The 24,663-nt window shown below is 52.6% G+C and overlaps 1 protein-coding gene across 4 annotated transcripts; it reads right to left on the bottom strand.

The window, feature by feature from the left end:
* Positions 1-677: 677 nt before the first annotated feature.
* Positions 678-13,358, bottom strand: CAPG (capping actin protein, gelsolin like). 4 transcript variants are annotated; one of them, XM_036117355.2, is made up of 10 exons: positions 13,298-13,358; positions 6,880-6,915; positions 6,533-6,705; positions 6,289-6,443; positions 5,918-6,085; positions 4,596-4,745; positions 4,177-4,269; positions 3,587-3,719; positions 1,652-1,740; positions 678-851 (listed from the first exon to the last, which is right to left on the bottom strand). In XM_036117355.2, exons 2-10 carry the CDS (start codon positions 6,900-6,902, stop codon positions 786-788), a joined length of 1,050 nt encoding a protein of 349 aa, XP_035973248.1. In that variant the 5' UTR covers positions 6,903-6,915; positions 13,298-13,358; the 3' UTR covers positions 678-785. The 4 variants fall into 4 exon arrangements, with proteins under 4 accessions (XP_035973248.1, XP_035973247.1, XP_035973251.1 ...); XM_036117354.2 differs by lacking the exon at positions 13,298-13,358 and adding an exon at positions 12,910-13,015; XM_036117358.2 differs by lacking the exon at positions 13,298-13,358 and adding an exon at positions 12,774-12,960.
* Between the last annotated feature and the right edge of the window lie 11,305 nt (positions 13,359-24,663).

The following is a 24,663-nucleotide window of genomic DNA, read 5'->3' as shown; positions in this document are numbered from 1 at the left end:
CCGGATCGTGCCCTCCCGGGTGGGAGCACTCTGAGTTACTCCGTTCTCCTATTTGGCTCTCTAGCCTGATATTCCAGCCACCGCCCCATGATACGGGAGAATGAACTAAGGCCTAGACAAGGAAGAGCAACTTGCCCAGGAGGACACCGAGGCAGGGTAACATCCGATCCAGACTCCGTGACTCTCCACACTCGTCTGGGGCTTTCCCCGGCCCTACAGTGGCCCCGCGCTCATCGGCCTAACGTGATGTGATGCGCCCATGCGGTGACAAGCCAGACTTGCGCGCAGCCGGAAGTTGTCCTCTTGGTCGGCAAGCGTGTCGTTTGGGAGCCGCCTCACAGTGGTTTCTCAGGGCAGCTGAGATCCTGGCTCAAGCAGAACGGCGTCCCGAGCCTGCCGTCCTAACCTCGTCCCAGCGGGGTGTGTGACTGAACTGAACCGTGGCTGCAAGCAAAGCCGGGCCCGGTGCTGTGCCTCCTCCCCACCGGGTTCCCAGCAGTCCCCGCCAGCCCTCGGGGAGCTCCGGGCCCCACTGCCTCGATGGTGCCAAGTCCGCTCCAGTCCCTGAGCTGGGCAGCGGGTGGCCACCGGGTCCTCCTCTGCCCCAGCCCGTGGATAAGGCCCGGTGACTAGCGGGGGAGTGAGGAGTAGCTCAGGGCAGGCGGTGAGGGCAGAGAGCGGGGAAAGCACTTGTCTCCTTTATTGAACAGCCTCGGGGCCATCTCCGCAGGGGCCAAGCAGCCAGAGGAGGAGAAAGCGGGCAGGAGGCAGGGGGCGCCCCCCCCTCATTTCCAGTCCTTGAAGAATTGCTTGAAGATGGGGCTCTCCCGGCCCTGGGGCAGAATCTCCACCTGCAGGGAGAATGGGGGAGAAGTCTAGCCCACGAGGTTCCCACCTCTGCCTCCACCAGGCAAGGCCGGAGCGGAGCCACGGAGGAGGGTGCCGGGCACCGGGCCCGAGTCCACATGGCCGTCCCGGCCAGGTATGCCCCTGGCCAAGAAATAAGCCAAGAGATGGGACACGGGCTGAGAAAACAGATTGCTTCAAGCACTGGGGTGCACAGTTCGAGAGACGCACCAGTCATCGATGAGCCTTATCAGCTCCCCTCGGAATGACTCGTGGAGTCGCCGTGCTGGAGCAACGGGGGCAGGACGAGCCGGGACAAGGGCCCAGAGCAGGCACACAAGCTGCCCACACCAGGCTCTGGGCTGCCACGCGAGTGCTGCCCAACATCCTCTCAGGAAACACCGCGTACTTTTGGGGCGCCTGGGTGGCTCAGTCAGTCAAGCATCTGACTCCTGGTTTCGGCTCAGGTCATGATCTCAGGGTCGTGAGACTGAGCCCCGCGCTGAGCAGAGTCTGCTTCTCTCCTTCTCGCTCCCTCCGCCCCTCCCCCATCTCGTGCTCGTGTGCAAGCGCTCTCTCTCTCTCTCTCTCTCTCTAAATCTTTAAAGAAGGAAAAGAAAACACCATGTACTTTTAAATGTTGAAGGACTAAAAAGGGCTTTCGCACTGGAGGGGGCCGGTAGCGAGGCCTGACCGTTCCTGACTGTGCCCGGGGATTTGCTGCCCTTCTTGTCGGGTCTGCAGGGGCAAGAGGCCGCAGGAGGAGCCCCAGGAGGAGGGGTGGGGCACCCAGGCCTCTCCTCACCTGAGTGTTGGGGGCGTATCGCATGCGGGAGATGAAGTCCTCGGCCACTTGGAGAGCCGCCTGCCGCTCCTTCTCGTTAGCTTTTCGCCCTGGATTAGTTGGAAGGGGATTTATTTATTTATTTATTTATTTGTTTGTTTTTAAAGATTTTATTTATTTATTTGACAGAGAGAGACACAGCGAGAGAGGGAACACAAGCAGGGGGAGTGCGAGAGGGAGAAGCAGGCTTCCCGCAGAGCAGGGAGCCCGATGCGGGGCTCGATCCCAGGACGCTGGGATCATGACCTGAGCCGAAGGCAGATGCTTAACGACTGAGCCACCCAGGCGCCCCAGAAGGGGATTTTTTTTTTAAAAAAGAGTAGGGACCCTCTCTAGCCCACATCCCATTTTCTCAAGGAAACTTAAGGGAGGGGTCCATAGAATAGCCGGCAACTTTTAAATAAACAGACCAGGAGGTGCTAAGATGCTGAGGAGTCTTTGGAGGTGTGAAGTCAGCCCCTGGAGACTTCCACCCCGGCAGCTCCGTGGGATGAAAACTGTTCTTTCTGCCTGCTCTAATCAAAACCTCCTGCTCGGACCAGGGCCCCACGGATATTCAGGATTAGTGTTCCCAGTGGCCTGAGACTCTAAATCAAGAGCCCCACCCCGGGACACCTCACCAGGGGAGTCTGTCAACCGTACTGCTGACAAGTATCAACAAGTATCAGGCCTTTTGTGTAAAACGAAATAGGACAAAAGGGTGTGATTTATTATAATCTCACTCCCATAATGCCAGACAGCCATTAGGCCTGCCACCTAAGAACTTATAAAAAGGAAGACCATACAGTTATCCATTCCCTCCTGTGGGCCGTCCCTCTACTGCAAGATGTGCTCCAGTTTAAGGCAAGATACTTCTCTTCCTGGCTCCCAATTTTCTTGTTGTTGTTGTTTTTTTTTTCCTCTGGTTTCTCTTTCCAAAATGGTTCAGTTCTTTGCTTGGGGTTAAATTCCCTCCCGTGGGCATCTGGGAACCCCTCAAGCTCGGAACCGGTTCCATGGGAAAGGTACCCTGTGGCAGGAGGGCAAGGGGAGCCCCAGGGCCCCATCTCCAACCACCCCCACCCCAGCTCGTAGAAAGCTGCCATGCTCCTTGCTGCTCTGGGCCTTCCCTGAGCCCAGAGTATTACTGGCCAGGAGCAGCTACCCTGGGAACGCCTAATCCTTCCGCATCTTCCTCACCAAGCTAGGGCTGCGGGTTTCTCTTGGCTTTGGTTGCCCCCACAAATATTTACTGAGCAAGTGCTATTTCGTCACGACACCAGAGATGATATGGTTCCTGCTTTCAGGAAGGTTATAATCTGGTCAGGGAGGTAAGACATGCTCGAGAAAAGACAAGCATGGAGAAGTAAAGAGGTTCCCAGGGTCGGTCAGAGACTCAGAGCTTTGTTTCACCATTTTCAGAGTTAGACCAAGCGAACAGGCTTATACACAACAGTGTTTCTATCTCCAGCCAATACAATTTCTTGGAAAAATGAGTTCTACTAGTTCATTACCCAGGGCACAAAGTGAGATTTAATTTAAAATCTTTCCGTCACACCCCAAGGCAGAATGGCAAGACTGGGGTCCCAGCAGCCCCGAGGGCTTAAGGGTGCTGTAGGACAGCAGTCCTCAAAATGGGATCCTCGACCGCCAGCAAGGCCTGGGACCCAGCTGGATATGCAAATTCTTTGGTGGTGTTTGGGGGGTGCGGGGCACCCAGCCATCTGTCCTAACAGGCCCTCCGGGGATTCTAAGGCTTGCTGATGTTTCAGAAACTTTGCCTGGAATTTAGTGGGGGGAGCAGCAAAGAGAAAAGGCTCAGTGGCTCCCTGAGGCTGTTTTTGAAAGCAGGCAGGCTGAGCCCTTCCGGGGGAGCAGCTGCAGGGGCCTCAGGCTAGAATGGAGAAGCCACTGTACCCTTCCAGATGTAGATCTTGCCACAGAGCCCGTTGTCCAGCACGAAGCAGTCATCCGACAGCAGCAGCTCGAGGGCAAAGGGACTGGAGTCGGCCACCCTGGTCAGGTTCATCTGTCCGGTGGCATCGGAGACCTGGGGGACGATGCGCAGTGCCAGATCCCATGCCCTGCCCCCAGCACACAGCCCCAACCTCCGCCCCTAGACCACAGCCCCCATGGTCCCCACTCACGGCCCCTGCCCAAGGAGCAGAGAGGAGACTGGGCACCCCTCCCCTCACGTCACCCTCAATCACTGCAGCGCCGAGACCTTGCATCCATTTGGAAATTAAGTGTATTCCAAATTACAAATGAATGCAAAGAATCCAAAAAAGTCAAGCTCAGCACTGGCTTCACACCTCCTTCTCCAAGAATGGGCCGGAAGTGAAGTGGTCTTTATCTCCTCAGGAGGGCCGGACATCCATCCATTTCCCAACCTCACCTCGCTCGAACCCTGGATAAACCACCCTGCTGCCCAACCCAACCTCCCCCGGGCTTCCTCCTCTCCCGTCAGCACGCCCTGCCCCAGCCCAGGGCAGGCCCAGAGTGCCCACCTTATACAGAGCCGCGGCCTGGGCGTTTGTCCGGTCAGCTGTGAGGTCTTCCTCGGGGTTGCCCTCCTTCAGAGCTGGCTTGGGGCCCAGGACCTGGAGGGGCCAGGGCGGGCCAGGTTTCCAGGGATTCCTGGGCACCTGCCCCAGACCTTCCCAGCCCATCATGCCCAAGGCTACCACGTCTGGGGAGGCAAACCGTGTCTTGCACAAGGGCACCCGGCAGAGGCGAGTGAGGGCTGGGTCCAGCCCAGTCCACCTGCCAGGCCACTGGTCCAACCACCCAGAGGGGCACTTTACTCTGAATCACACGAGGGCACCCTGTGAGCTAGCCACAGCCCTAAGCAGTACCCCAGACCACCCACCCACACCCCCCTCAAGCCCCCAGCTCCTCCCGGCTGCCCACCCCAACGTCCCCCAACCTGGATCATCTCGGCGGGCTCTTCCCCATCCGTGACAATCTCCACCTGGGCCTTGCCCTGCCGCTCACTGTCCCGGATGGCCAGGGCCAGGTCCTGGGCCTTGTTGCGCTCCAGGATGTTGGACTTTCCACCACACCAGACGAAGATGTTCTGGAGGGAAGTGGGGAGGCTCAGCTGCCTGCATTATGCCTGTTGAGTGTGTGTGTGTGTGTGTGTGTGTGTGTGTGTGTGTGTGTTGGGGGAAGGGGCCTGAAGAACGGCCCCCGGAGGCCAGACCATCTAAGACAACACGACACTCGGCGGGAGTGTTTCCCTGGCCAGCCCCGTGTCCCTCCTGCTTTCTCTCCACAAGGCTCACCCGCACGTACGTGAAGGTCTTTTATCTTGTCTGTAATCTCTCTCTCCCGACTGGAAAGCAAGCTTCATTAGGGCCTGAGCATTTTGTTTTGTGTTGCTCTGCTTTGTTCACAGCCCCGTGCCCAGTACTTCAACAGAGACTGGCACGTATTTAGACACATAGCAAGCACTGAATGAATGAATGTACGAGTGAGCGGAGGGGAGAACGGCATCCGTGAGGCCCGCACCTCACACGGCTGCCTGCGCCGCGCTGCGCCGGTCGGCCCCCTTCCTCTGCCGCGGGCTGCCTCCCGCCTCGAGCCTTCCGCACAAGGCGCCGTCCAGACCCTCCAACAGCCTCGGGACCTGGCTCTCAGGCCCCGCAACAGTTTTTGCTCCCACTGCTCCCGTCCCCACCCAGCGTCCCCGTCAAGCTAGTCCCCTCCGTGCTGTCCGCATGCCTGTGTGCACCTGTCCGCCTCCAGTGCCTCAGCCCCCCTGTGCCTTCACCCGGAAAGGCTTGTCCCCCTCCGTGAAGGTCTAGTCAGGGGGCACCTGCCCGGGGCAGTGGCGCCAGCGCCCGCTAGGAGGAGCCCTGCCGGCCCCAGGGCCCCTCAGCACAGGCCCCTATCACATCCCACGGAGCATCGCGGCAGGTGACAGGCCTGTGTTGGCTGCCTCCCCGGGGCAAGCCATTTGTGGTCCCCGAGCTGGCTCAGAGTAGGCACGAGAGACTCACTGAGTGAACGGCTGAGCGGACAAACGAACGAGAGGTCTGGCTGGCCGCGAACTCAGAGCTACTAAGGCTCCAAGGGAAGGAGAGAGTAGGCTGCCGTGTTAGAGCCAGTGGCTGGACGGCAGAAGGAGGTTGCTGTCTTTTTGAACGTAAGATGTTTTCCTAAAGGCTGGCGCGGCTTCCCGCCTGCTCCCTGGCCTCTTAAAAGCCGGGTGCCCACGCAGTGCTCAGCCCCGCCCTGCCTGCTCACCTGGCCCAGGTCCAGGATGAAGCAGTCCCCGGTGTTGAAGCTGTCCCAGCTCAGTGCCCGCTCAGTGGCCCGGATGTTCTTCTTCCCCTTCACCTGGTACAGTTTCTTGATGGCAGCTGGAGCGGCCCCTGGGGAGGTCTTGTGAAATGCTGACTCCACTCCGCCTTCCTGCGGCCCAGACCGGCCAACCTTAGTGGGCTGACAGGAGGCCCGCGGCCCTCCGTACCCTGTGCCCGCGGGGGCTGGGCAGAAAGGTGGGGAAGACCCAGGCCTGAGGGCGCCTGGGCCTTCTGCAGGGTGCGAACTGGCTGGAAGGAGGAGTGGCTCCGAGAGAAGCCACGGGGTAAGGGCGCTGGGAGGTGGGCTCTGACCTGGTACTTGAGGCCACGTGGGAAGTAGCTCATGAAGAGGTCGGACTCATTGCCCTGCACCTCTCGGTGCTGCACGGGCCGCTCCCCAAGCAGGGTGTTGAGATGCACGGCCAGCATAGCACAGGCCCCCTGCTCATCCCGGGAGGACTGCTGGCCTGCGGTGGCGGGGAGGGGCAGGGCAAGGCCCGTGAGACCCATGCCAGCCCCAGCTCCACACCCCCAGCTGGTGCCCCAGCCCCCTCACCTATCCACAGGTGCAGGTGGGAGAGCTCCTCCGGACCATTGTGCAGCACTAGGTAGGAGTCCCCCGAGAAGAAGACGCCCTGGTTCTCACGTGCTACGGGCACTGGCTTCAGTTTCTCCACCCGCCAAACATGCAGGCCGGGATCCTGCACCGAGGCTGGGAACGGGGAGCCACTGCAGGAGGGAAGAGGGGTGGCAGTGGGGGCCAGGGCCCACGAGGAGTGGACCCAAGCAGACACCTGGGAGGACCGGGATGGGCGGGGGACTGTGGTGTGGGAAGCTGTGAGGAGGGCAGCCCTTGGGGGTGAAGAAGGGGAGGGATGAAAGGGAATGGGGCACACAGCCTACCTCTGGGCGAGGCGTGTGTACATGCTGTTTCCAGTTCTGGAAAGACAGAAGAAGCCATTATGATTACAGATGTTATAACAACCACCCTCCACACTGGTCTGGGGAGGCCCTTCCAGGTGTCAAATGCTATCATATTCATTAACTACTTCATCTCCAAGAGCCCAAGAGGAGATTACCCTAGCTCCATTATGCAGGCAAAGAAACTGAGGCTCAGAAAATCTAAGTCCAAAGCCACAAAGCTTGTGAGTGGCTAGTGAAAACTAGGTTTCTGACTCCTGGGCCAATGCCTTTCTCTTGCTGTGACTTCTCAGCCATACCTCTCTTCTGCTTCCAGACCCCTAACTCTGGGCCTTACACGAGGCTGACTGACACATAGCTCTTTAAGCATATTAGAAAAGTCAAAAATCAATAACTTAAGTTTCCACCATAAAAACACCAGAGAAGGAAAAGCAAATTAAGCTCAAAATAATCAGAAGAAAAGAAATAATAAAAATAAGAGCAGAAATTAATAGAAAGAAAAATATATATATGGAGAGAAAATCAATGAAGCTGGTTTTTGAAAAAAAAAATCAATAAAACTGATGAACCTTTAGACAAACTGATTAGGAAAAAGAAAAGACAAATTTCCAATTCAGAAATAAGAGAGATGATTCACTACAGATTCTACAAATACTAAAAGGATAAAGACAATATTACAAAAACTTATGCCAATATATTCAACAAATGGGCAAATTCCTTGAAGGATACAAATAATGAAAGTTCACTCAAGAAAAAATAGATTACCTGAATAGTTCCAATATCTATTAAAGAAACTGAATTTGTACTTAACTCCCCCTCCAACTCCAAGTCATGGTACATTCTTTTTAAATTTTATTTTCTTAGATTATTTATTTATTGAGAAAGAGAGAGCATGAGTGGGGTGGTGCAGAGGGAAAGGGAGAAACGGCTCCTTACTGACCAGGGAGCCCCACCTGGGGCTCAATCCCAGGACCCTGAGATCACAACCAGAACTGAAATCAAGAGTTGGATGCTCAACTGACTAAGCCACCCAGGTGACCCCCAAGTCATGGTACATTCTACCAAAAATTTAAGGAAGACATAGTACCAATTCTATGCAAACTTTTCCAGAAAATAGAACAGTTCCCAATTCATTCTATGTCACCAGCATTATCCTGATATAACAAACCAGATAAATATATTATAGAAAAGAAAATTAGGGTGCACCTGGGTGGCTCAGTCAGTTGAATGTCTGACTCCTGATTTTGGCTCAGGTCAGGAGTCTGCTTGGGATTCTCTCTCTCCCTCTCCCTTTGCCCCTCCCCACCATGCTCACTCTCTCTTATTCTCATAAATAAACAAACAAATAAATAAATAAAATCTTTTTAAAAATTAGGCCAACATCCCTCATGAACATAGACACAAAAAATATTATCAAAATTTTAGCTTATGGAATTCAATATATAAAAAGGATAAAACACTAAATGGCATTTAACCCAAGAATGCAAAGTTAGTTTAACATCTGAAAATCAATCAATGTAATCCACCTTATTTCTTTCTAAGTCAGCATGACTGTACATAAACTTTGTTTAAACCAAAATCCTGATTTATGTCGCACCAAATATACATTGTACGCGTGCCTTGTAAATGAATAGCCTGAAGGAAACCATCTTGTTCTTAAGATATTGACCAATGCTCCTACTTCCTGCATTCCTTGACGTTGAAACTCATGGTTCCTACCTATATGCTAATCTATAATCTCTGGAGCTTTTGCAAGATGTAGAAAAGTATATAACCCTGTAAAAACTGTCCATTCTCTGGAGAACATTCTTCCCTGTGAAGAGCATGTTTCCCGGGCAACTGTCCTAACTTGGGCTCAAATAAAACTCTCTTTCTTTCTTTTAGAGATTCTAAAAGGTTTGTTCATTTTGCATCAACTATATGTATTGCATTGACAATATATGTGTGTATATACATATATAACCATCTCAATAGATGCAGAAAAAGCATTTACTAAAATTCTACATCCGTTCCTGACTAAAAAAATACTTTCGGCAAACTAGCAATAGAAGGGAACTTCCTCAAACTAATAAAAGGCACCTACCAAAAACAAACACAGAAACACAAAATCCCTAAAGCTAACATTACACTTAGTGCCTTCCCTAATTCTAAACTCTCGATTCCCAGGCATCAACAATCACTTGCGTATGACCAGCTCTCTTCAAATGCCTCTGTAGGGGACAACCGCAGGCACCCCAAGATAGGCCATTTTGGCATGAACATTATTTTGACTTAAAAGCAATCAAAACCCAACTGATTCAGTAAAAGTGGTTTACCTCCCCTTTAACTGCCTACTTATATTAGGAAGAGAGCTCTTAACAGATTCCTCTTTACCTAAGAAACTTACCTGTATAATGGGGCGACCTTTGTTTTCCAAGCATCTCCTCTCACCTTCCTGCTGATGGTCTTTCTCCCCTTTGTATCCTCAGACCCTACCCCTCTCCTTAGCTCCTATTAAGAGTCTTGTTGCTTCACTGTCTTTGGAATTTCCATGTCTGTGTGGATTCCCCATATGTATGCTATTAAATTTAATTTTCTCCTGTTAATCCGTCTCCTGTCAATTTGATTCTAAGTCCAGCAAGAAGGACCTGGAGGGGCAGGGGAGTTTTTCCTCCCCCACACCTCAAACGTCATGTTATTCTATAGGCCACCAGTGAAAGCAACCTTTTTTGGACAAGTTACTCAGGGGGAAAATGGTCAAGGCAAGTATTTTAAAAATATATATACTTTTTAAAAATTCAGCAAATGCAGTAGCTACAGCTTCACTCACCATCTCTTTCCTATGTTCCGATTACTACACAGCTTCTTTTTTTTTTTTTTTTTTTTTGGCTTAAAATGCACAGCCCACACACTAGCAAGCACTGTAACACAATTCACGCTGTGCAGGGGAACAGCATTTTTGTAAGGTGAGCCTCTGTGACTCAGAGTAGGGGCCTGGAGAATTTCAGGGTGAAGAGGCAAACTGGCACCATGGGGAGCTTCTTGGGGACTGGGGAAGCAGGAAGGGCGAAGGGCCATCTTTAGGGGATGGGCGGGAGAGCAGAGGGTCTTGGGTCTGAGCAGAAAACGGAGGGAAAAACAGGAGCAGCAGTTATGGATGTCAAATACCACGGGAATCATGACTTCTTTTCCATTCCTAACTCACAACAGAGCTGAAGGCATTTTTTGGAACCACTCTTTCGCAAAGCAGGAGGTGGTGAGGGGGAAGTCTGGGGGAGGGAAACTTTAATGTTCCTCCATTCCACAGAAGGTCACACGCTTGCCCACATCCCCTGCCACAGGCTACTCAGCCTGTGACTCAGGTCTGAAATGGTGAGGCGGCTGCCCTACGCCCAAGCCAGCGGAGAGATGGTGTGAACAAGAGGGTCAATTGTTAGCTTTACTGTTTCTCCTTCTGTGTTCCTGATCTGAGAGCTCAGGCCATAACTCAGAAGCAGGCAGCCCCCTCTCGGGACTACAGGTCTCTGGGAGCCACTGCAGGGTTTTGATGAAAGGGGTTTGGCCACCTGCTTCTTCATTGTCCTGGCTGCCTGTTAAAATTAGCTTGGGATCTTATAAAACGCAGAGGCCCCGGCCCCAGGCCTGGAGATTTTGATCACAGAGGCATGGAGTGGGGCCTGTGCATCTGCATTTTGAACATATGTTCCAGTGGACTCTCTGCTGCCAGTTAACTGTCCAGAATGGCATCTCACACCTGCCTGTACATCAGAATCATCAAACTCAAAAAAAATCCCAATGTCCAGGCCACACACCAGCACAGTTAAAATCAGAGTTCTGGGGGTGGAGCCTGGACAGCGTGTGTGAGAAGTCCCAGGCGACTGTAAAACTCAGGTCACGGCAGAAACCCTTGCTGTCCCATCAGGTCCCTGCCCCTTGGCCTTCTGCTCCAGGGGCTACCTGACACCTCTCCCTTCCAGCCGCTCTGCCCAAGCCCACAGCAGCTTGAGCTTTCTCCGTGTGCACACCCACCCTCGAGTCCAGTATGCACCCTCCAGGCCCAGACCAAACCCCAGCTGTCCAAGGAGCCTGCCAGGACATTTGGTAGCCTCAGCCTTTTCTGGGAGTGCTCCTGGCCCTCTCACTCGGGAGCAGATACCTCAGTCTCTACTTGCAGGTGGTCTATTAGGATGACCAGCCACCTTCATGTCTCAGCCAGAGCCACAGACTTGCCTGACACTCCTGCGTTCCTCTAGCAGCCCACGCCAGGCTCTATGCAATTCCATACAAAGTCTACACTGGGAGCTTGGCACTGGGCAGAGTGATGGTGGGGGCACAGAAATGAGAAAGAACAACCCATGTCTCGTGGTCTAACTGGAGGAGGCAGAGAAGGAGGGAGCCATCACACCCAGTGAGGCCAAAGACAAACTTCCCCTAGGTGGGGAATGTCACAGAATCACAGATGTCAGCGTTAGAAGGAGTCTAAATACTTATCTAAATCTGCTCCGCATCTGCCTCCCAACACATGCCCATTTGCACACAGTGCAGGAATCCCTTCTATAGCATCCCGCACCATCCTCCTCTTGAACACTTCTGGTGATGGGGAACTCACCACCTCACAAGACAGCCTCTTCCATACATACTTCTTACATTAAAACCGTTGCTTCTTCCCACTCTGCCACAGTAGTCTGAGTTATGGATCTGCCCCCCTCCCCTACTGGACTATAAAGGCCTATTGGGCGGGGAGTGTATTTTGTCTCTCTGGACCTAGCTGGAACCTGAAGGGGAGCAAAATATACCACCCCAAAATAAGCCTCTTTGCATGCTGATTCTTTTAAACCGGCTATTTTTAAGAAGCAGCAGACACAGGTGACATTCTGAAAACCAAGTAGAAGTTGCCCTTCGTAACTTACAAGGGAAATCTCCCTCTGTAGGGGTGTCTCCCACTGCATCAGGAAGGGAGGGGGGATGACTATAGCAACTTATCAGAGGGGAAAGCAGCCACTTCAATCTGCATAACAGTCTTACCCTGTTCACCGTGCTTTTCCTGGTAACCGCCCCTAACGGACCCCCAACATCTTTTTTCTTTAGCATAAGATGGTATTTAAGGTGGTGGCTTCGACCACTTCAGGGCGTTTTCCTGGGTCTCTCCCAAGTATACAGCAGGTATACCCGTTATTAAACTTTCTGGTTTTGTCCTGTTAATCTGTCTTATATAGATTTAATAGACCAGCCAAAGAACCTAGAAGGGAAGGGAAAACTTTTCCGCTGCTATAAACCCCACCCTGTGCCCGGCACCCTGCAGGCACTCAGAGGGTGCGTCGGATACACAGGACTTGTGGTGCTGCGATTCCTAGAGCAGCTGGAGCCCGAGAGAGAGAGAGAGAGAGAGAGAGAGAGAGAGAGAGAGAGATTTCACAGGCTGGGACAGGTTGCAGCAGCCCCGGAGGCAGAAAGCAGAGGCTGGGGAATCCAGTGAGACCGTCATGGGGCCAGGGGTGGGGGAGGATGCACACGGGGCTGGCCGGACTTCGGAAGGAACCTGCCTTTGAAGACAGCCTAGGGGACCTCCTCCACCCTCCCTTCCCTCCTCCTCCCCTTCCCCTACCCCAAGCCCAGGACCAGACCCTCAGCTGAGGTCTCGTTGGATCTGCAAAATAATGGGCTGTGCTAGTTTGAATTCAAATGCTCTGCCCCCTCCCCCAACCACTGCAGCCCACCCGTCTACAATCACTCCAGTCCAGTCTTTGGGATGGGCAGCCTCAAATCTGTCAGGAGGTCCGCACCACCTCTCCCGCCAGCCAGGACACGCCTGACCCAGGAGGGCCTCGTCAGTACCCTGGGCACAACCCGCCCTCCTCCGGGGCAGCCGTGGGGCTCCAGTCAGACCATAAATGTACCTGGAGCCTGGCACAAAGTTGCCAGGACAGCGGGCTGGGGGACAAAGCGGCTTCCAGAAATGTGAGTCTGTTTCCAGACCCTGGCGGCCAGAAGTCCCCGGGGCCGACTCTCCCTCAGCCACCCTGCCACTTTCACCTTTCCGCAGCTCTCCTTCCTCGCCCTTCCGCTTTTCAGGTTCTTCCTCCCAGCCCGCCGCACCCAGCCTCTCACTTCCCCAGGTCCCGGCCCGGGCTGCCCCGCCCACCTGCCCCGCCTGGCTCCGCCCCCGCCCCCGCCCCTGCGGAGCCTGGTCCCTTCCCGCTCGGGGGGACAGTGCTGAGAGGCCGGCGGGCCTCGATGGAGGAGGGCGAGCACCGGCGGCCAGCAGTGGATGCCGCCGGCCTGGCTCCTCGCGGGCACCCCCGGGGGCTGAGGTCCACCCCGGCTTGGGGCCTCCCCATAGTGGCCTCAGTTGGCTGCTGGCCAGGGTCGCCTCTGAGTCTGGGACCTGCGAGGAGAGCCCCAGGAAAGCCACCACACTCACCAGCACTGGGCCGCCGTGTCTGCCAGCCCCAGCCTCAGCTGGGTTAGTCATATTTCCTGGGTGGGGTCACTGCCTCTGCAGTGACTTTTTCCTCCTCCCCCAGACTTGTCTTTCTCCTTGCCCTGAATGCATACATTTGATTTTTTTTTTTTAAGCTCACTAATGAGGGAGTGTCTGGGGTCTGGAAAACATTCTTTGCTGTGTCCTGCATTCCAAATGCCTCTGGAGTCTACCCTGGGAGATCTCCTCGTTCACTAGATGTTTACTGACACACAGTCTTGGCTCTGGGTGCTCTGAGGGACAGCAATAAAAGGAAGAGTTGTTCAGGGCGCCTGGCTGGCTCAGTGGGTAGAGCCTGAGACTCATGATCTTGGGGCTGTGAGTTTGAGCCCCACATGGGTGTAGAGCCTACTTAAAAAAAAAAAAAGAAGGAGTGGTTCTGGCTCAGCCCAGGGGCCATCTTGCCTACATCACATCACAGGACCCTAGAACTAGTCTGGCCAACTTGCTTGCACACTTTCTAGAGGAGGATGCTGAGGCCCTGAGAGCACAAGTGGCTAGCCCACGGTCCTGTGCGAGGTCACACAAGAATGGGAGGCAGAGGCAGTGTAAGGGAAGCTTCCATTTCTTTCTGAATCCATGCAGAGGGATGCAGAGTCTGTGTGTGCTCCAGGAGAAAGTGAGCCCCCAGTTACTCGGCCACACGTGCGGCTCCTCTGCCCAGGACTCTGGCCTGCCTGTTCTGAACACAGGCCTGCCCTGGCCCAGGGCTGGTCAACAGGCTAATTAAAGATAAGGTTCAGCCTTTAGGGTCAAGGCTCCACCCAGGAGATGGCAATTTGGACAGTAGAACTAAGTCAATCCATGTGTTAAAATTTCTGGACCAGGGGCACCTGGGTGGCTCAGTCATTAAGCATCTGCCTTCGGCTCAGGTCATGATCCCAGGGTCCTGCGATCCAGCCCCACATCGGGCTCCCTGTTCGGTGGGAAGCCTGCTTCTCCCTCTCCCACTCCCCCTGCTTGTGTTCCTGCTCTCACTATCTCTCTCTCTGTCAAATAAATAGATGAAATCTTAAAAATAAAAAATTTCTGGACCAGAGCAAGATGGTAAATTCTCCTTGGAGAATGCAGACTAGCTGGCATCTGAGTGTCTCCATGGTCAAACTGCTGGCCTTAAACACAGGGTAATCTGGGTTGTAATACCAGCAAGAGCCTTGTCCCCCACAAGAACCGGAGACTGGGCAGATAACCTGGCAGAGTGAAAAGAGTTGAATAGTTTGACTACTTACTCACTGTGTTTAATCTGGAGCCTCACCGTGCCCAATCTGTAAAATGGGCAGAAAGATAAAGGTGAAGATTAAATGAGATCATAAAATTAATTAACAAATAGATGCTTAATAAACCTAGACTTATTTTTCTTCCCAAAAAAGGGAATTTACTAGGGGACCCCAGTACCTATGCTGGGCACCTCAGGAAGTAATGGCCCTGCCCCCTCCAACCATGAGCTCGGTGTAGCTGGCAGGGGGATGGGAAGTTACACCACACCACACCGCCTCTTGTCCTTCGCCCGGTACTCCCACCCTAGCAAGGTTTCCCGACTCTAGTCTGCCCCGGTGCATAACTGGGGTTGACTCTTAGGTTCTGGACTGACTCTGTGCATTACCGAGGACACAGGATGAATGGGAGTCCCTGCTCTCCACATTTGAGCCTCACTTGGCGAAACGTGGCCCCATCACCACAAAAATAAAAAGAGGTTTGCGAATTAACAGCGAAACAAAAGAGCAGGTCACTCAGCCTGGGAATCCCAAGCGCCTTGGCACTCAATACGCGCTAAAAACATTATCTCGTAACCAGACTCTAAAACTTGTTTTTTGTTGTTGTTGTTTCGGCTGGTTTGTTTTTTAACCAGACCCACATTTTTCCTCTCCCTCCAGACTCCCCCAGCAGGAATGCTCAGTTTGTCACAGATGGAGTAAAATAAAGCATTTCTTTAGCAAGGATCCGCCCTCTCCCGCCCCTCCTCTCCGGAAGCGGGGAGACACAAGGCAAGCGGGTGTGCCCCAAAGAGAGGGGGAGCGAGCGCCCCGAGGTGGCGCCCCGGGCCAGCTGAGCCCCTCCGACCCCTACAGGCGAGCGGGGCGCCGGGCGGTCAGACCCCAGAGCGCTGCTTGCCTGCCAGCGCCTCGCCGGGCGCCTCGGACGGCGGCCTCCGGGGAGTCAGAGGGAGGGGCGCGGGCGGCCGGAGCCGGCTGGGGGCGCTGCGGAGCCCCCTCGCCCCTGACCCTGCCCGGGGGCCCGGGACGCGCACGCGGACCGAGAATTGAGGCGGGTATTAGGGGGGCTAACGACAGCCCAGCAGCGCGGGGAAACGCCGCCAGGGATGGCGGTGTCCACAGCCCAGTCGACGGACAGGTCCTCGGCCTCGGTCGAGCTCCGACAGCTGCTGTCTGTGCCTCGAGGGCCCGCTGTGTTCTCAGTGCTCTGCACACGATGTGGTTCTGTCCTCAGACTTACTACCCCCATGATTATGCTTCATGGACGGAGAAGAGTCAGGGAGGCTCACAGAGGGGGACTGGTCCAGGGTCACATTCCCAGTTCAGCCGCAGAACCAGGATCCTAGCCCAGGCTGATCTGGCTTCAAAGCCGGTGCTAGACCTGTGATACCTCTCCCCTTTCTCTCTACTCACAGGAAAACAGGCCAGCCAGCGTAGGCACCAGCCAGCCAGGCCCTCCAGGAAGTGAGTCAGACAGCACATGGGCCACACTGCCACCTTGGATCTGCAGTGGCGAGTCATGAGCCGCAGGCAAACCCCAAAAGATGTCAGCTGACAAAAGGCATTGCGATTGGGGTATGGACTTGGCCTCCCGACACAGTGGTAACAGGACACTGTTCTCCTTTCTTGGGAAGCAGCTTTAAAATTTCCAGCTAGGGACGCCGGGGTGGCTCAGCTGGTTGAGTGTCTGACTCTCGGTTTCAGCTCAGGTCATGATCTCATGGGTCTTAGAATCGAGCCCTGTGCTCTCTCTCTCTCTCTCAAATGAATAATAAATCTAAAAATAAAAAAACAAAAACAAGAACTTCCAACTAGCTTGTGGGTGCCTGACTAGCTCAGTCAGTAGAGCTTGGGACTCTTGATCTCCTGGTCATGAGTTTGAGTCCCATGTTGGGGGTCGAGTTTATTTTAAAAATTAATAAATAAAATTTATTTAAAAAAAATTCTTTTAGGGGCATCTGGGTGGCTCAGTCGGTTAAGCGTCTGCCTTTGGCTCAGGTCAGGTCCTGGGAGGGAGCCCCTGTTCAGCAGGGAGTCTGCTTCTCCCTCTCCCTCTGCCCTTCCCCCCACTCGTGCACGCTCTCTCTCGCTCTCTCTCAGATGAATAAATAAGGATTTTATTTATTTTATTTATCTGAAAGAGAGAAAGAGAGCACAAGTAGGGGGAGGGGCAGAGGAAGAGGGAGAGAAAATCCCAAGCGGAACCCACACTGCGCATACCCGACATGGGGCTCAATCCCAGGACACCGAGATCATGACCTGAGCTGAAACCAAGAGTTAGATGCTCAACTGACTGAGCCACCCAGTGGCCCCAGTAATATTTATTTTTAAAAAAATATTCCAACAAGCTTGAATTTTTCTTTTTTTTTTTTAAAGATTTTATTTATTTATTTGACAGAGAGAGACACAGCGAGAGAGGGAACACAAGCAGAGGGAGTGGGAGAGGGAGAAGCAGGCCTCCCACAGAGCAGGGAGCCCGACGCAGGGCTCGATCCCAGGACTCTGGGACCATGACCTGAGCCGAAGGCAGACGCTTAACGACTGAGCCACCCAGGCGCCCCACAAGCTTGAATTTCTGAGGCCTACTGATGGGGCTTGGGGTGAGGGAAGTAGTTCAAAGTCTGGTTCTACCCCTTTCTGTCTGGACCATGCTAGGCAACTACACTTCACTGAGCAGTGCTTAGAAACCACCCTCCACCTGTCCACCCTCCTCTGGCCAACTGCTCACCCTGCAGACTCCGTTGAAACATCCGTCTCCTGAAACATGCAGCGATCCCTGCCTCCCTCCTCTGTAGACCCCAGGTGCTCTGGGCATCAAGGCTACTAGGCCATCTGGGTCTACAGGCTCCATGGGAAAACTTTTCAACCACACCCCACAAAGGAAGGTGGAATTGTCCCCGTGGGTAACCTAGTTTGCCTCTCTGGCCCACTTCCCAACAGTTGTGCCCTGCCAACGCCCAGCTAGACATAGTCTTCCCAGAGCATTCCCATTTTCTACATTTTTAGGTAAAATTTACAGGGAAATGCACAAAGCATAAGCATAATGAGTTTTGGCATTTGCAAACACCCATGTAAACTTATATCCTACCAAGATATAAAACACGTCCACCCCCCTGGAAAGTTCCCTTGTCATCACTTTTTATCATCTGCTACACGTGTGCCTCTCCCACCACACTGCTGGCTCCTCCAGCCAGGAGCTACATCAGGTTATCCTTGTGAAATGAAGAGTCCAAGGGCAGGCCATGCCAAGATGGGCCACCTTGGCATGAAGGTCATATTGAGTTAAAAAGCAACCCAAACCCAGCAAATTCAGGAAAAGCTCTTTACCCCCTTTCCCTACCAAATGCCTAAAAGAATTTAAGTAGAGGAGCTGCTCCAGGAAGACAGCTATCACCATCAACAACTACATTATACTATGAACCAGGTATGGTAGCCTGGAAGGAACCTACCCCAGGCCCATCTGATCAAAGTCCTCTCTGTCCCATTGTTTCTGAGTGGCCTAGAAAACATTTGTCGACCAAACATTTACTCTTGTTCATCCTCCTGTGAGTTGCATTCTTTCCCTTTGAAGTCCCAGAACCCTACCCCCTTCTCCTTAATTCAGAATGACAACTGGATCTCATTTTGCCTGACTGTCTCTGGAATTTCCACATCTATGTGGGTTCCCCATATGTACGCTATTAAATTTGATTTTCTCCTGTTAATCTGTCTCACGTCAACTAGATTCTTAGTCCAGCTGGAAGGACCTTGAAGAGAACAAGAAATACCTGCTCCCCGCAGACGCCAGCACCCAGCAGAGCACCTAGCAGCTAACAGACACTCAAAAAACATTTTTTTAAACTAGATTTTTACTCTGATTAGCAGATTAGAGAGCAAAATCCCCACATTCTAGTGCGTCCCCAAGGTATTTTGTCACCTTGGGAAAGTCACTTAAACCTTTTGAGCCACAGGTTCCTCACCTGTGGAGGGAGGACAATAACCCAGTCATCCTACCTTGGGGAATTGTGGGCATCCAATGAGATGACCCGTGGGAAGCTCTTTGAAAAAAAATAAAGGCCTGGACACATGCAAGGTGCTATTACCATTATTATTAATAAACCACTTCTAAGACAAACGTCTGGCTGGGAAAAAAAAAAAAACAACAGGAGAGAGAGGCATCCGACACTGACTTCTGGATGTGGCTACTTGGGCTCTGGCCAAGGTCTGGAGCCATCCAAGATGGCCAGCTCTCTGCTTCTGTGTCCATGGACCCAGGCTTATGAATTGATTTCCAGGGCTAAGGATTTCTTGAAATTGCAAAGGATTCTCCCTAATTGAGTTCCCAGCCTGGCTTCTAACTACCCTGCCATATGGTTCTCTCTGAGTCTGTTTCCCATCTGTAAAATGCAGACAGCAGACAAGGAGTCCCTTCTGGGTCCTCTGACTCCAATCCAGAGGCACGGCTCAGGCTGAGCTGTTGTATTTCCTCAGCCTGGGAAGCTGGCAGGGATCTGTTGCAACACTTAAAAATTCCAACATCAAAATTCCCCAAAATATTCCTTTGAAGGCACTGACTCAATGCATCTAGCCTTTAAATTTGATCCGTAATGAATTTTTCTAGATCTTTTCAACCAGCTCTGAGGAATGGCCAGGGGTCTGGACTGCCATATTTTCTGAATAAAGCTGTTGGGTCCTCAGAGACATTCTGGGCAGACATGCTGGAGTTTCTTGGCAACCTCTGGGAAAGTGGGATTCGTCCAGTACGGCAAGAATGAGTGGGCCAGAAGGAGCTTCAGGGGAGCACTATGGTGACAAGAAGGGCACTGGGTGATCAGGGCAGGAGGAAGGGCTGGTTTATCCCCTCAAAGCCAGGGTCACACTGGATCCTCAACACCGCTGTAAGCTCATGATAAGAGCTAACAATCTTAAGGGCTGGCACTATATGCCATGTGCTGTCCTTTTTATGATTTTCTCCTTCAGTCCTCCCATTTATTTTCTAAAGTAGATCATTTCATTATCCCCCTTTTACAGATGAGGAAATGGAGACCAAATGAGGTAAAACCAAACCAAACCAAACAAACAAACAAACAAAAACTTGCTCCATGATCCCTTTAGTGAGTGGCAGACGGTGAATTGGGAGCCTGGCAGGGGGGACCTCCCAACAGTCACAGCACACAGCCTCCTGAGGCGGGGCTGGGCTGAGTCAGGCGCCCCCTCCTCCCCACCAGGCCCTGCTCCTCCCTCCTTTCCCAGGGCCCACCCTGCTCTCAGCATCAAATGCTAGTCCCAGCTGGGAGTCCTTTCACTTGCAACAAGTTACCTCTGTTGACCCTCCAGATACTTGGCTTTAAAGAAAAGAAGTTGTATTTCACAATAATTGTAGACTCACAAGAAGTTGCAAAAAACAGTATAGAGTACTGACACATGCTACAGCCTGGATGAATTTTTAAAACATTATACTAAGTGAAAGAATCCCATCACAAAAGACCACGTATTATATGATTCCATGAGATGTCCAGAACAGGCAAATCGGTAGAAATAAATAGTAGATTAATGGTTGCTTAGGACTGGCAGAGATAAGGGGGTGTGGTTTAGGGGGTGGCTGCTAATACGTAGGAGTTTCCTTTTGTGGTGATGAAAATGTTCTAAAATTAGATTGTGGTAGGGGCGCCTGGGTGGCTCAGTCGTTAAGCATCTGCCTTCCTCTCAGGGTCCTGGGATCGAGCGCCGCATCATGGGCCGCATCGTGCTCCCTGCTGGGCGGGAAGCCTGCTTCTCCCTCTCCCACGCCCCCTGCTTGTGTTCCCTCTCTCGCTTTGTCTCTCTCTGTCAAATAAATAAATAAAATCTTAAAAATATAAAAAATAAAATTAGATTGTGGTAATAGTTGCACAAGTCTGTGAATTGTACACTCAATAAAGCAGTCAACAAACAAACACCCAAAGGGCTTTGTAACCTTTGAGCAGTAAGACCATCCTTGATTCATTTGTACCCCACTTAAAAAAAATATTATAGACAGGTCCCATGTCTCTACCACCCAGCTTCTCCTGATGGAGACATCTAAGATAACTATAGTAAGTGTACGTTCCCTTTTAAAGTGAGGGTCCTGAAGGCCCAGAGCCTTTTCTCCAGTGTCTCAAGTTCAAATTCTGACGATGGTAACTCCTCACCCATGCCCTGGACTTTACAGTTTACAAAACACTCCCACCCCCAGATGGTAACTATACTTAATGATAACAATACTTATAGTGGTGTTCCCTAATATATGTAATTGTCACTATGTTGTACACCTGAGACTAATATAATATTGTATGTCACCTATACTTCAATTAAAAAAAAACCCACCCCCCAAACCCTGTTTATGTAATCCTCAAAGCAAACCTGTGGGCTAGGATTGCCCCATTTCTTGGTTTTCTTCCTCAGGAGAAACTTCCTTCCTCCCTGAGCTCTGTCTGTAGGGTTGCCAAATTTGGCAAATAAAATCTTATCTGTCAACCCTATGAGGTGGTCAGCTCTAATGTGCTCAGCCAGTCCTGGGCGAGCCTGTTCATCATTTTGAGACAGCACTGATCACAGATTCTTAAGAACTGAAAGGCCCTAGACCCTCCCCTTGCCCAGCATGGCCCACAGGCCTGGGCTGGGCTTCCCAGGCCAAGCCCTCATTCTGGCCTTTCCTCTCCCACGTTTACACTCGGGCCTGACTCGGCCTGACACCAGGGCAGACCGCAGCCTGAGCACGCAGTTCTTCCTGCCTCAGTTTGCCCATCTAGAGGCTGGTCTTGCAGGTGCCGCTGAGGCGGTGGGCCGGCTGCAAAAAGGTCCACAGGGAGCCTGGCTGGAGCTGCGAGTCCCGGGCCAAGTCTACTGTCCAGATCCAGGCCAAAGAGGAATAGGATGGCACTACGACACCTACCCCCCCACCCCCCTCCCAACCCCGGCCCTACCCAGGCCCGAACCCCAGTCCGAACTACAAGTCCCGGTAGGACTGGGCCACGGGGCGGGGCCTCGGGAGCTGAGGCCTGCGACCTCAGTGCCAACCCCAGGTCCAGTGGGCCCTCGGGCATGAGGTCACGAGGACCGGGACGCCACAGCGGACCTCGGGACACACAGACACACCCACGCCAAGCCGTGCTAGCCCCGCCCCCAGAAACTACAAATCCCAGCATGCAGTGGGCTGCGGGGCGGGGCCTCAGGGACGCGGAAGAGTGACCGGCGCGGTGGGATCCCCATCGCGGAATGGGGCTTCCCTGCTACAGAGAAGAGGGTCTTCTCTCCCGGCCAGCTGGGCTCCTTGCCCCTGCACACACTGCTCGACCGTGGGGCCGCGGGTCCGAGCCCTGCCTCTCCGCTGACCGGAGACCTGGCCCGCCCTTCCCGCGAGCCTGGGCTGCTGGGGAAAGGGGATGGTGGGTGGTGGGTGGGGGCTTGGCCCCTCCGCGGTAGAGGGATGCAGAGTGCGTCTCCCTGACCTCTCCTCCTGCGCCTGGAGCGAACTCCCTTTCCCAAGAGGTGGGGAGCAGCCTGGACCCTGAGGCGGGACTGAGCCTGTTAGGGTCCTTGTATGGCCTGCAGGTCTCCTGGAGAGGCTCGGGGAAGGCCTGGGTTCTGCGGCTCCTGGGATATGTGTCCCCGTTCGGGCCGCGGTGTCGGACCGCTGTCAGTGCCCTGCGCCCGGGCATCAGCTTTACATGACAGACCCTGATAAAGCTGAGAGGCTGCCAGGAAGTTAGAAGCAGGGCATTCTCATTTAGTATGCTCTCTCTCTGCTCACAGTTCAGGGTCAAGCGCCAGACTCTTGTCCTAACTTTCAGGTTACTCAAGGATCCTCTGAGGCGTTACAGAAGAGACTTACCCAGGCCCTTCGGTACAAGTCAGGAACTCAGTCCAGTCCGCCGAGTGGGATGAGCTGTGCGGACGCCGCACTTCATCCACCCTCCAGGACCAGGACAGTCTCTCTCCAGAGGCCTCTTCTCAGCTGATTTCTGGCTCCCAAGTGGGGATTCAGGTTACACCTGTCTCGGGAGCAGTGACACCACAGTGGCCAGCAACATATTGGACTTCCTGTCTCCAACCGTATTTTCAGCTTATACACTTTCTGATCTGATCATGTACTGCTGTGTCCCTGATCATCAAGGTTGATAGGAAAATACCTAGTTTATGAAGGTATAGTCATGACCCTGTAATGTCAGTGAGATTTTATTCTTCTGTAGTTAGCTCGAGACCAGTATTTCCTAGAAATATTCCATTTATTTTTGGAACAATTAGAAACAACTTCAGAAATGATATTCAAAGTAGGTCACCTACGTTCCCTTGGTAGCAGGAGTGGGGGTCATATTAACTAGTCAGGTGGGCTTTAAGCATACCCATTTCTGTCTGGGAAGTTCTCAAAGGATTGGTTTTCCAAGTACTTTTGTTGAGACAACCAGTCTTTTGTTGACTAGTCCTCTGCCCCGAGAGACAAGAGATAGATACCATAGAAACTTGGAGACAGCCTTGCCCCAGGCCCTGGACTCTTTAATAAGAGCCCATTCTCTCCTGTAACAGCGACTTCTGCATTCCAGGGCTGAGCACCAGACTCTTGAATCAGTTAGAGCCTGTGTCACTTGCCTGGGAAATGCCAAGAGCCATTTAATGCCTATCCCTGCTTCCTGAAGATCCAGCTGACAGGATGCAGGTAACGTCACAAGGCAGTGTTAATTAGGTCATTACCGGGAATGTGGCTAAGGGTAAGGTGCACCAAAAGTTGGGCTCTTTCCCCTTCAGGGCCATGGGAGAGACTCGGGACCATACATATTGTATACAGGACAGTCCCTGCGCCTATACTGGTTACACATCCCAGTGCAACTGCAAGATTCTCATTTTGATGGAGTTATCCTTGGCACATGAATGTTTTATTTATTTATTTTTTTAAAGATTTTATTTATTTGACAGAGACAGCGAGAGACGCTTAACGACTGAGCCACCCAGGTGAATGTTTTAAATAAAAGTTTGTTAAAACCATCATTTAAAATCAAAACAGAGGGGCACCTGGCTGGCTCAAGTAGAGTATGTGAGTCTTGATCTCGGGGTTGTAGGTTCCAGCCCAGCGTTGGGTGTAGAGATTACTTAAAAATAAAATCTTAAAAAAAAATCATAAACAGGGGCGCCTGGGTGGCTCAGTCGTTAAGCGTCTGCCTTCGGCTCAGGTCATGATCCGGGGTCCTGGGATTGAGCCCCGCATTGGGCTCCCTGCTCTGTGGGAAGCCTGCTTCTCCCTCTCCCACTCCCCCTGCTTGTGTTTCTTCTCTCGCTGTGTGTCTCTCTCCGTCAAATAAATAAATAAAATCTTTTCTAAAAATCATAAACACTCGTTTTTTTAATTTTATGTTAATCACCATGCATCACATCATTAGTTTTTGATGTAGTGTTCCATGATTCATTGTTTGCGTATAACACCCAGTACTCGTTTTAATAACACCTTCCATCTTATTTGTATATATTTTTAAAATCTTTCATTTGTATAGGACTTCACAAATTTCTGCCCGTTTTCAAAGCAAGGGCCTTGCATCAACAGCAGGTGGTAAACCTTTGTCGGGGGTCCTGCAGGCCACGCCCCTTCCTGTCGGCCTGTCCTGCACCTGAGGACAGGCAGCCACGCTTCTCCTCACCACCAGGGGCCGCCCTTTCCCGTAGAACGACTGCTGTGGTCCCTTTAGCCGCCCGGGTCGGGGTGAGGGGATGAGGGCTCTAGTCCTGTGTATAATACGATTGGATGGCCTTGCCCCAAGGCCCAGCATCCATCCCTGCCTGAGTCTCAAATTTTTCCGTTGGTAAAGGTGGGGAGGGTGATCTCGGGGCCCTCCACGCCCATCAAGGAAGGATGTGGGATGGTGACACATCCGTTAGCGGCAGTGCCTGGTCTCTCCCAAGGGGGAGGTAAAAGGCCTGGCCGGTTTTCCATAATCTCTCGGCTTACCAGTGAAAGGAAAGAGGAAGCAACGGGAATAGCAGATATCTGGCTCTCTGGCTCTGAGCTGAAGAGGGAAACCTAAGTCGGGCCATATTACATCCGTCCAGGGAGATGCGGGGTGGGGGAATGAGAGGGTGGAGCGCAGAGGTTGGGGGGGGAATAGG

The sequence above is a fragment of the Halichoerus grypus genome, chromosome 10 (assembly GCF_964656455.1).
Source record: "Halichoerus grypus chromosome 10, mHalGry1.hap1.1, whole genome shotgun sequence".
Lineage (NCBI taxonomy): Eukaryota > Metazoa > Chordata > Mammalia > Carnivora > Phocidae > Halichoerus > Halichoerus grypus.
This window is presented reverse-complemented; position numbering and strand designations above follow the sequence as displayed.

Bases quoted from the DNA above. Each gene is read 5' to 3' on its own strand.
- CAPG (XM_036117355.2), bottom strand. From the start codon at position 6,902: ATGTACACACGCCTCGCCCAGAG. The intron at 6,086-6,288 runs GTCAGAGCCCAC...TCTGGGCCGCAG, and splicing joins CACGTGGCCTCAAGTACCAG to GAAGGCGGAGTGGAGTCAGC. The intron at 852-1,651 runs GTGAGGAGAGGC...TTCTCCCTGCAG, and splicing joins GATACGCCCCCAACACTCAG to GTGGAGATTCTGCCCCAGGG.